The 12,671-nt window shown below is 29.3% G+C and overlaps 2 protein-coding genes across 2 annotated transcripts; one reads left to right on the top strand and one right to left on the bottom strand.

The window, feature by feature from the left end:
- Positions 1–3: 3 nt before the first annotated feature.
- On the bottom strand, positions 4–10,329 carry IntS8 (integrator complex subunit 8). Its single transcript, XM_076621164.1, has 15 exons — positions 10,105–10,329; positions 9,592–10,009; positions 9,277–9,514; positions 8,966–9,202; positions 8,651–8,896; positions 8,330–8,579; positions 7,832–8,242; positions 7,517–7,771; positions 7,199–7,451; positions 7,016–7,134; positions 6,612–6,961; positions 6,432–6,542; positions 5,311–5,389; positions 3,636–4,947; positions 4–3,554 (listed from the first exon to the last, which is right to left on the bottom strand). The coding sequence occupies exons 1-15, from the start codon at positions 10,223–10,225 to the stop codon at positions 3,395–3,397; spliced, it is 4,560 nt and encodes a 1,519-aa protein (XP_076477279.1). The 5' UTR covers positions 10,226–10,329; the 3' UTR covers positions 4–3,394.
- An 18-nt stretch (positions 10,330–10,347) lies between these two features.
- Positions 10,348–12,143, top strand: LOC117155863 (uncharacterized). Its single transcript, XM_076620700.1, has 5 exons — positions 10,348–10,646; positions 10,710–11,015; positions 11,077–11,311; positions 11,383–11,505; positions 11,570–12,143. Exons 1-5 carry the CDS (start codon positions 10,506–10,508, stop codon positions 11,725–11,727), a joined length of 963 nt encoding a protein of 320 aa, XP_076476815.1. The 5' UTR covers positions 10,348–10,505; the 3' UTR covers positions 11,728–12,143.
- Positions 12,144–12,671: the final 528 nt, after the last annotated feature.

Here is a 12,671-nt window from a genome sequence, read left to right on the forward strand (position 1 = left end):
GTGTTTTCGTTGCACATAGATACACAGATAGGAAACATTTTTTATTTATACTCGGTAACTGCACAACACAGTAATTACCAGAAATGCAGATACAGTTGCACAAATGAAAATTTTTAAATCGTCGAACGAAGTCTGACTTTGTTTCGAAAGATTGACAGAGGAAACAAGAGTACATTTTTTTTGATAATATTCTAATACGTACGAAGTCTCTCTTGAAGAATTTCATAATTTTAATAACGATAGCAGAGCTGTACGATATCGTAATGTTGATTGCTACAACAAATCAGCATCTGCTGTTACATCATCGAAAGTATGAAGATTTCTATATGTGCGAATGATATCAGTTTCAAGGATAAAGAAATGTATGCAGCTTTAATTATGTTTAGCTATATCTGATCGATATTTCTGTTGATAATCTTTATAATTCTGCAACAGAATTTATTTGATATCGTACTTTCGATCATGATAAATAGTTGTGTTTTTTATTATCACGATCATCTTCTGGAATAATATACAATGATACCGACACTCTGAAAGACGTAAAGAAAATATTAAAGAGAAAGCCCGTAGCTATCGGATCTACATGATAAATGTGGAATGGATTTTGTAAATGTTTTTTACAGCTAAAAGAATTTATTTACACTGACTGACATCTAAAATAATCACAAATCTTTCCCAAATCACCAATCATGATAATCTATATAAATTTCTTTCTATAAAACTATTGTATTTTTAAATATATATTTATGCATTTAGGAATCTCATTATAGGCAGTGTACTTTGCACATAATATACGATCAAAATATATGTAAGCACTATTTGACAAACAATACATTTGTTTCACTACACATTGTAGCAAATTTTCATTTCATATTTGTATATTTATTTGAAATATATTGTGTAAAAGATATCCAAGGCACAACTTGGGCGGCACATAATTAAGTATATAAATTGTAGCATGATAATGTTGTTGTTGCAATACTCACTAAGCTCTTATCCAGTTCTGTAAAACTTAGGAATTAGAAAGCAATGTCAGGTGATTTGGAAATAAGATTTGCAATATATGGTGCATCAATTAACAGTAAAAAAATTGAAAACGATACCAACAAAGAATAGAAGCTCTAAATATAGTTATTACATATTAGCTATTCATACATACATATTGCGATAAAGCATTGTGCTCGTTACGAGTGCTACAAGCTCGATATACCTAAAACATTAATTCACATTTCTGTTAACAGGTTTACATTATTTTAAGACATTATCTATACCAATTACAGCGTCGTTTCGATGAAAAATACTTTTCTCTTATTATTATTATCTTTCTTTTTTTCAACTAAATAGGTATTACAGGTGATCACGAAAAAATGGTACGTGGTACGATAAATGTTCCTTTGATTGAATATTTTTATTCGTCGTATTTTTTTTTAAAGCGTTATTGTCATATTTCCTTGTACGATTATGCTTTTAAATTCAAATACATATCTTCATCTTCATTGATTCAATAAAGCAAATACTTTTACCATCGTTGATCACCCATACGTAATTTGCTAAATTTGGTAGCAAACAATCACAGCTAGGTACATCGACAAATAAGTAACAGCAAGCGGCAGTGACTTCTGTTCCAGTTCTCAAGTACTCTCCGTTAAAGTTATATGATCCGTATACTTTCTTCATTCACTTACAATTGAAATATTCGTAAGATATACATAAAAATAATTTGAATTATAATCGTAAGTTTATCAGCAAGCCAGAAGATCATTCGAATATACATTAAAGGTATTTCCAATAGTAACATTAAGTTGAGATTTGTGCTTCTTCAGTAATACCTGCGTACCTTAATGTAAAATTAAGATGAAAATCGATGTATATAATAAACGTCTACATCATGAAGCTAATGTTCTGTTATAAATATGTAAAGACACAGACATGAGCGTTGATTGTAATGAAATTTCAATGCATAACACTTTCCATTGATTTAATTTTATTTAATCTCAACTAAGTATTCATATGACCTTCCCAGCTCATTATTGAATGTGTATGTGATATATAATTCTTATGCTCACTATTATAATGTTCTTATAAAATTTGCATGTTATTCAGTAAAATATATAAAACAAGCAATATCTTTTGTAACCGAATATTTTCTAGGTAAATCTTTCTCCATTGGCTTAAGTTCCCTATTAATGATCAACAAAAATAGTTTTCGACATGATTTAAATGAAAGGCATTATATACATACACTTTTGGCACTTTTCAGAATTCAATTCACAGAATTTTCATATGGTTTGTATCAAATGTAATGCCAATTATTTGAATTGCATCTAACATCATATAATATTATATTTTTCATATGTACATAAACTTCTGTCAAAGCCTGAAATTTGTAAACACTTCTGAAAAGTGCAAAGCTAACACATAAGTCTTATATTACTCTCAATTCGACAAGTAGTAAGTAGATGACTTTATGTTAGTTGTCACATTAATTTCTTATAAGGCTACATCCAAAGGCTTACATTTCGCGAATATTAGGAAACGTTGCGCAAAAAATATTTTTATATGCATTATCAAAGTTAATATTCCAATATGTCATCAGATACAGTTAACTTTCAAATGTTAACGTGAGATCAGCATCTGATGTTTATATTAAAATATTAATTGTATTACAATTAGTAAAATTGAAATTAATTACACTTAGATTATAATCTTAATAGTAATAAATTTAAATATTCTAAGACTTGTTTAGGCATAAATCAAATGCTTAAGAAGCATGCATATTGTATTCAAAACTATAAATGTTAAAATGTTATTTGATGTAATTCTGAATCATTCTCGTATATTATTATTCAGTAATCGTCTTTTGTTTAATTACAGTTGATTTGCTCTTTAACTACGCATATGTAGATTTCAGTATAAGTCTCGAAACAATTTAATGAAGCATTCGTGATATAGCATTAGGACATATTTTTGTAACAATTTTCCATATAAAATAACGTATTATATATAAGTGTAATTGAATATATTTGAAAAATATGATTCTTCATATATAACACATATTTTTTCTGCTATAATTCTTCTCCTATTTAACAGCCAAAAAATTGTACAGCTTTTACGTGTACACTGTAATCTCCGAAATTTCTTTAATAAGGATCACTTTCAATAATTATGAACTTTCGTAACCCTTTATTTTCATAATCATATTAGCTTCAGTTTACTCACATGAGAAAAATCTCATTAGGCAGTTTTTCATTTACCACTTTCTCTGATACTTTCATAAATCTCTTACAATAACTAGTTAAAATATTATATGATGATATTAAAAACTGTTCTTGAATCATCAGATTTTCCTACAGTTCACTATTTTCTCCCTTTGCTATTAGATTTGATGCACAAATTATGATACAGAACTTATAGCATTATGAGGAGAACCCATTTGTGTTAACACTTTATCTAACCACTGTAAGGGTCCATGTAAATGTGCTTCAATCCAACAAGGAGTAGATGTAACATCTTGTCTGTGATACTCAGCACCCCATCCTTTAACGAATGACATTCTGCAACAAATATATATTTATTGCAACTTACATATTGCTGCTTATGCTACTTAACATTAATTTTTAAATCCTACATTTTACCTTATAGTGCACATCTTTGTTAATTCATAAACTGCTTCAAAACCATGATTAACGCTTTGTGAAAGTAACTGGGCAAACTCTTGATTATTAAATATTTTCAATGAACATCCTGGTGGAATCTTACAAACAGTACTAGGATGAAATCCATGATGATGATTACAATTTCTAGATTGTACAAATATAGCAGAGTCAGAGAGACATTCTGCATAAACTTCACCACCTACATAATATAAATGTACTCCTTTGCCTATATGTCTTCTTGTATTTTCAATAGTAGAATTACGATTTACATTGGACAATTGTCCAAGACAAAAGCGATCAGAATTGTTGCTTGGATTTGTAAAACCATCCACAATAACAGAGTGAGAATGACAATGAAAAACTTCACCCACTCTACAATTTAATTCGTAATATGCAATGGAGGCCCAATAAGGTGGTTCCTGATAACATACTGGAGCTACTTCAGCTGATCCACTTGTATCCATTGCTACTGGATCAGGTGGTGGTGATTGTCCAGGTTGTGAACCATCTTCAGGTGGAGAATATGCTGGAGGAGGAGTTTCTGGTAGCCCATTAGTACCATATGGACTTTGTGGATTTGGTGATGTTGTGCTTCCTGGACTGGGAACAGATCCAACAGAAGACATAGGTGATGTTGGATTTACACCACCAGTAGATCCAGCATTAAATCCACTAGAGGAGTAGGACACATTATGTGGCATTGTTGGTTCTGCTATTTGTTGAAATGGTAACAATGAATGTCCAGGAGCATATTCTGAATGTCTAGGAACTAATACAGGTGGGAGCACTGGACTCTCCACTCTTTTATAGTGGTAAGGATTGATGCAAACTTCTTTTTGTTTAGCAGAAAAAGGGTACTGACATAACTCTAATGGTTTTAATTCATGATGTGACTGCAAATCTGGCCATCTCCATACTCTACAATAAATTACATGTGGCAAACCTTTACGATGTGAAACTTGCAATCTACCATCTAAACTTCTTGGAATTGTTACACATTTACTAGGTGTGCCTGGACAGCTCAAAGCACGTTCTAATTCTTCTATTGCACCCTTCCGTTTTTTTAATTTTTTTACTAATGAATCAACTGCTTTTTCTGCCCATTTTTCTTCTTCATCACCCTGTTTCCAACCAAGTAACTTTTTTACAGCAGGACTAGTAAATGAAAACAAACTGTTCAATGAAGACATGGGTCCAGAACTTGATGATCCTTCTTCATCGTCCATGTTAAAAATACTGTAATATGTAAACTGTATGTATGAATTTTTTATAGCTTCCGTTTTGTAGCAACCTGTAATTTAATATCATTTTATCAATTTTCATATTTATTCAAAATTTTCTGATGTCGTTTACAGAAGTATTTGTTTTCAATACATTTTATTTTTTAAATTAATATTCTGTATATCAGAAAGATATTGCGGCATTTTTAAGGTCCACTTAATTCATACTAAAGAAATGTTAACGCTGGTTAAATGAAAAAATAAATATTACGTTAGATGTGAGGTTAGACATGTAAGGAATCTGGTATACAGAATACACAAAATATAAAACGAAATAATATGATATTAAATATCGCAAATATAAAGAATGTGCATCAAAAAAATATAAAATAACTAATAATAAATTACATATATATATATGTATATATATATACTCACGCAGAACTTGCTTAGCGATCCAGCATTGTTTTTACTACAATCTCCCACTCCTGTTACTACATTCTTGACGCCAACCTCTCGCCATCACAATCAAATAAAAATATCTATGAATTTATCGATTTTCACCTTGAGTTTATCGTATTCTTAATGACAACAATTCTACGAACACGATAAATATCTGAGCAAATTTTCTTGTAATACAGTACAGCCACTCGTAACGTACATAATATTTCTCTCTCTTTTTCTCTTCCACTACAACTTTTCTCTGTCTTCCAATCTCTATCTTTTTCACTCCTTTTCGTGGTAGAATGAGGGTATTTGCAATAAGCAATAGTACCGAGAACTTTCAGAATTTTAGGAAGAACTCACTAACTTTTACACGTACTCACCAAAATCAGATAGCCAGAGATTATTACAACGTAGAAAAGTACACAAAAAGTAACTAATTTCGTTCGTATCTTACATATAGTTTTAATTATAAATATTTATCATAGAAAGAACGAAATGTCGTATAACAGTATTATGGCGTTGCAAGAACATCATGGCGCCTTGTTTACGAAGGCAGTTCTATGAGAATTGTGTTTTAACAATGTTATGCACGTCACCTACAATTTGTTAAATTACTCTATTTATTATAATCTTTCATCCGAAGCTAACTCTTTTTGCACACTTCATTTCCAACATATAAACATAATTTATGTATACGTTTACGTACAGCAATAATATGCACTCATCGCACTACGCAACGACAATGTATTCAACGATAAGGGCTGATCGTAGATGACTCATATGAAAAAGATGATATGCTATAAAGTGTTAAAAACTCTTTATTATAATAAACAAATAATCACTTATATTTTAAAAAATATTTTTTCGTGATGTTAATTTAACAAAATATTTCATGTAATAAAATAATTCTATCAATTCCGTGTTTCATTAGATCGATTAGAGTAAAAAACAAAAAGCTGTGATTGGTACGAGTTGAACGCGGTAAAGGAGGGAGATTTGATCGTTTTAATTATTAATTCAGACTATAAATATAAAAATCGTTATATTTAAATTGTATAAAGTTATTATATAATCATACAAAATTTTATATACATTTTTATTAATAAACATACTGTTTTGCTAATGCTCTTAAAAATTTCGCTTTCCGAATGTTCGCTGCCTCCCTTTGTATTTCTTCATTATTATTAGAATTCAATTCCAATAAACCAATTACCTTAATCTTAAAATATAATTAAATTATAAATATATATATATACATATTTAAAATAAATTATATATAATTACTAACCGCTAATTGTTTTCTATGATGTTCACCACGTTTTGTATGTAAATGAATGAGATACTCAAGTATTGTAGTATCCCAAATACAATGATAGTACGCGTCCATAGCGTCTGCTGGTGCGCAACTTTTTTGATCGCTGGCTGCCATTTTAAAAGCTAAAGTATAATCTACTTCCTCCAAAAATTGACACAGTACAGCAGCCTGGGTATAACATTGTAAATGAGCACAACATTTAATCATACGCCTATAAACGAGATCATCAATCTGTGATCTTGGTACTGGTTGACTGAACAAATCACTGGCTACCATAATAGCTTCTAAATAATATTTTATTGCACTTTCATAGTATCCTAAAACTAAAAATATTATATTTTATTTAGTTTTGAAATTAATCCTTTTTTCATACATACCAAAATTAAGGTCTCCCATCAATCTCAACCAAGGAACATTACTTGGATAATATTTCAAAGCTTGTGTTAGTAATTGAAACAGCAATTCTCCAATACTTCTAATATTATAGGAATTAGCGCTGCAAAATAACATTTATGTATTATTATAAAACATTATACATTTTGTGTTATGTGAAAACTTACTTTGGTACACCAGCAGGCCAAAGAGAAAGATATTGTGTATGTAATTCAAGACCAGATTCATCACGTAAAACATTTCGCAAACGTGCTAATAATGAAATAACAACAGTAAGAACCATAGGTTCGCGTAATCTATTAAGTGTTCCTCCAATGCTAGCAATAACATCTCTTGAAGCACTACCAGTACTTGTTCCACTATTGCCACTGTTGCTTCGTTTCTGTGGTTGATCTCTACTCGGTCCAAAGGCAGTCAATACTAAAGATATAATTTCATATTATATTTTAATGCAGAAATTTTTATTTGGCACTCTGAAAACTAACCCATATCCCATGCTTCTCTTGGAAATTTCCTTCCACCTTTGTATTTAACAATATCTTGACAAACGCTACTGATGGCTGCTGCAAACTCTGAGTAACTCCAACGTTTCTCTAAACTTGTTAAATAATCCCACTCAGTCATATTTAAGAGAAAAACAGTGCAATATTCAATAATTTCTTGTCTTGGTATAACTTGATCTGTTGCTTGTAATGCTCCAAGACATTGTTTACATCTTGTGACTAAAGTTTGCGTATCACCTACAAAATTTTTGTTTAATTATCTAAATCATAATAGATTATGAAATCAAATGTACATACATATAGCCGTTGCCGGCCATAAGTGAAGACATCTCCAAATTTCTACAAGAAGGCATTCCCAGTTTACTAATTTACACAATTTAAATATTAATGTGTTTCCACTTTGTGAATGTTGCTGTACTTCTTTCTCCAATACATTTAATATCTCAATTGCCCCTTCAAAATCTTTAGACATTACTAATTCCCTACTTTTTGCTAACAATACATATGAATAATCTTGAAGGAATCCTCTGGGAAGAGACATTACAACACTTTGTAATGGTATAGGTAGTTCCCAACAACTATTTACATTCCATAATGGTTTCATTCGATGTTTACCATCTAAATGTATCAATATTTCGTGAATTTCATTAGTATCATATGACTGTATTAATCTTTGTTCTAATTCAAATATTTCTATCCTTGAGCTTTCTGTAATTTAAATAATTTATTATTACGATAACACTTAATAATCAATATTTTACGCTATATAATTAATACTTATGCACATATACTGACGAGTATATGTTATTAGCGGAATACCCCAATCATTTTTCAATAATAAATCCGGTATTTCAAGTTCTTCAACAGTGGCTGATTTTCTGATTTCTTCTAATTCTTCCTCGTTAAATAATGTCATATACAATGGATCACTGAGTATTTTAGAAGCAAACCTATAAATATTAGTGGTATGTACGAAATAAAGAAGATAGCGAGAAATACGTTTTTTGTCTGTATCAGTAGCTTGTTCCAAAACATTTCCAAGAGCCTAAAAAAGTTTTCATGTAATATGGACAATAAAATAACAAATAATTTTAAACAATAGAGAAATTACCTTACCGAAAGAAATATATCCATTCCTTTGCTTCCAGCTGCTTGTATTTCTGTTATATAATCACCAAGAATTATACTACCATCTACAATTTTTCTAACTAAATTTAAACATTGAATTTGGAGCAAAAGATCGCGAGCTACTACAAGTTTTCTATTAACAGATCCTCCTTGCACATCGAGTTCCAAATTATCTCTATAAACTTGAGGAATTTCTCTTGTAATGTTATCTGTTTGTAAAATTTGCAATATATTCTGAAGCAAATAACCATTATTAAAATCTTATATAGAATTCAATTTCTTATATTATGTTCAGATACATACAGTATATTGATCTTTAATTGATGCTTGCAATTGTTGGGTAAGACTGGAAGTAACTCCTTCTATAGGTACTTCGCATGCTAAGGAACAACCATCTAAATATTCTTTTTGAACTTTACAATATAACCTTCCTTCTGAATTATCGAAATTGTAAAATAATTCTTTGGCTTGTATAATGTGACGCTTTGCTTCTTGGTATTCTTCTTTTAACAAATGAAATCTTGCCAGATCGTAATGTATCTAAACATGTTACAATAAATAATAAAATACAAGAAATATTACATAACAATAGTAAACATATAAACATGTCATACCTGGCATTTAAATTCTTCTAAATTTATAGAATACATATTCTCCCAATTTTGTTTAATCTCTGTGCTATCTTCAGATAGCATTTGGAAAGTATCAAAGGATAACATTTTTGGATTTATATCTTTACTTTCAAGAACATTATTTAGAACGGTTATACTATTAGACACTTGAGTTTCTAATTTTCTAATTATGTCATCTACTACCCCAGGTGGTACATAGGTTGATTCTTGTATACCTGGACTGTTATATATAGTAAATTAAGAAAGAAGTTATGCACAAGATATTACAATTAATCACGTGAATATTTAAAGTCTTACATATGAAGAAATTGTTGCTTTGACTGTTTGTTATTTAAGGCTCTATAAAGAATTGCTCTTATATGCCATCTATGGTATAAAACAATCGTAAATAGAAGTTGATCAGAAATTGGATGCATTACAAATTCAGGTATAGTTGGTATTTCAACTGTTAAATCTGATGTTATATAAAGAAGGTCTTGGAGTAGCGTTAACTGTATTGGTAATGGTAATTTTTTTTCTAATATATCCAAATCCCATTTTAAATGAGCTGCTACTTTCAAAGAAAGAATTTTCAAAGCAAGATTTCTGTGACTCCATTTAACTGCGGTGTTAGGTTTTGTATCATTCATTTCTGTATCAACAATTTTCACTTCATTTTCCTTTTGTTCTGAATTTATTGTCATAAACTTGATAATTAAATCCGTCGCTGAAGGATCTAGAATAATTTTATGACAGTGTGATTAGCATAATAATTTTATTAATTACTTTATTCTATTTGCATCAAATAATTGAGGTTAGATCGTCATTTACCGGGAGAAGGTTTGGATAAATGTTGTTGTAATAAAGATGGATTTAATAAAAATTCAAACCAAAGAATCGTATCAGGAGATATAGGCACAGTGCCTGGTCTCAATAAATCCACATCCATCATCGCATTATTTTCAACTTAGACAAACATTTAAGGCCGGAGAAGTAATTTTCATATGTATCTGTGTCTTCATCAAAGATTCAAGTTCATCTTGTACCATTTAAAGCATAGTTTGAAAATGATTGTAGGTGTCGCTAAAATAAAGAGTAGTCAGTTCATGAAGAAATACATAGATGTCACGTTTAAAAGGCGCGTCATTCCAACAAATGTTTGATCAATTACGACTAAACCACTCAATTTTTTATATATTTACGCTTATTATATTTGATAAAATTTTACAATCATGGTGCGATTAACCGCCGAATATATCGAGAGAAAATGTTCACAAATGCAATTAAGTAAATCTCTTAGCAAGAAAGTAAAGAAGGACGAATTATATACTCTAACTCATTTACGCATGAACAATATGTTTATCAGTAGCATCGTAAGTTAATTTTGTTAAAATAATAACGAGGTATAATCTATACATATAATCATATTGTTTTAGGGTAATTTTGTTAATTATAGGAATCTTAAAGTAATATATTTACAAAATAATAATATTTCGAAAATAGAAAATTTGCACTTTGCATCTAACTTGACGCATTTATATTTGCAACATAACACAATAAGTAAAATAGAAAATTTAAATTTTCTTGAGAAATTGCAAACACTTTATTTAGGATATAACAAAATACTGGTAGTGGAGGGTCTTGAATGTTTAAAAAATTTAACTATTTTGCAAGTAGAAAATCAAAAGTTATCTGTTGGAGAATCATTATGCTTTGATCCACGGAGTGTACTCACTTTATCTGTAAGTTTGAATTGATTATTGTCTTTTAATTCTCTATTCTTACTTATACAATATTTTTTAGCGTTGTCTGAAAGTACTCAACATCTCGGGTAATAAAATGGCATCTTTGAAAAGCATTAAAGAATTGCATAAATTAGAAGTTTTAGACGCGACAAATAATTGTATTGATGATATCAACGATTTAACAGAAAGTATAAGTGTTTTGACTTCTTTAATAGATCTATCTTTACAAGGCAATCCTGTAACTCAATATTATAGGTGCAAAGAAAATCTTATCGCAAATAATGACACAATAAGTATGTTAGTTTATTTGGATTTCTTCTTCTTACCATTCACATTTTGCTCTCTAAATAATGCTAATTTACAGAAACTCTTGACGGAAAAATGGTTACAGATGTATGTAAATGTTTCATGAAAAGATTTAAGATAAATAAACATCTTTATCACACAAAGAAATTATTGAATACTACACTAGATGAAGATATTACAAGTATGATTATTGACAATTTTTTCATAACAAACATAAACTTTTAATGAATATCTTCATATTACAGGTTCGTTAAATTTACCGCCTTCATTAAAAGAATCAATATCCAGGGCGATATTTCAACATCCTGATGCAAAATTGTCTACTACATCTGCGATGAATAAAACACAATCATATATATTTCCATCATGGAAAATAGGTAACTTGATACAAAAAGCTATTTAAATAATTTTTAATACATGTAAAAATGTTATTAATATTTAATCAACTTTTATAATTATGTTAGGTATAAATATTGTAAAGAATGGTCATGTTACCACAAAACCATTTTGGGGTAATGTAATTAAGACTAAGAGCTTTCCTAGTGTACAACCTTTGTTAAACAGTGAAATTATTAAATTGCCACCTATTTGAATCTAGGAACATATTAATGACAATACACTGCATACAAGAAAACAAACTTTTTGAATGAGAGGTATTCTTCTTGTTTATTAATATGTTTTTTTAGAAAATTATTTATAATTCATTGTATATTTCTCATTTGCATTAAATTTTTTTATAATTATGTATTAAATAATTTCTATATGAACCATTAATTATTGCCTGCATGCTGGAAAGTCGTGTATGAGATAAAAATAAAATCTATGATCAAATCGCGTTGAAAAAAAGTGTATGGCAAATTATCTTAAAAAGCTGGAGGCAAACTAATTACAATTATTTTGTACAACTTTCTAGCACTAAGGCGACATTTATATTATATGTGCATTAACATAACATTTTCATAACTAAAATAAAGTACATTGAAATTCATGCGTGTCAAACAATAATACAATTTAATAATAACAAAACGTGCATAGTTAAACAGTTATGACGTTCTTACACATAAAATACTATTATATAATTATATTATATAGCTATAATATTAAGTATATAATATTATAATCATCGTGTTATCACTAAATGAACCACAGAAGTATTAAAGTACAAAATACTATTAACTACATTTGTACACTGCTTGAAGATTTGTATCTTATCTTTATAGCTTAACTTTGTGAGTAACAACTGAAACACAAGAAGCACATGAATTGAATGTAATGAAAAACCTCTTCAAGCAGAGCTAATATAAAATTGCTATAAATATATAATAATAATACGAATAAACGAATAAA

The sequence above is a fragment of the Bombus vancouverensis genome, chromosome 8 (genome assembly GCF_051014615.1).
Source record: "Bombus vancouverensis nearcticus chromosome 8, iyBomVanc1_principal, whole genome shotgun sequence".
NCBI lineage: Eukaryota > Metazoa > Arthropoda > Insecta > Hymenoptera > Apidae > Bombus > Bombus vancouverensis.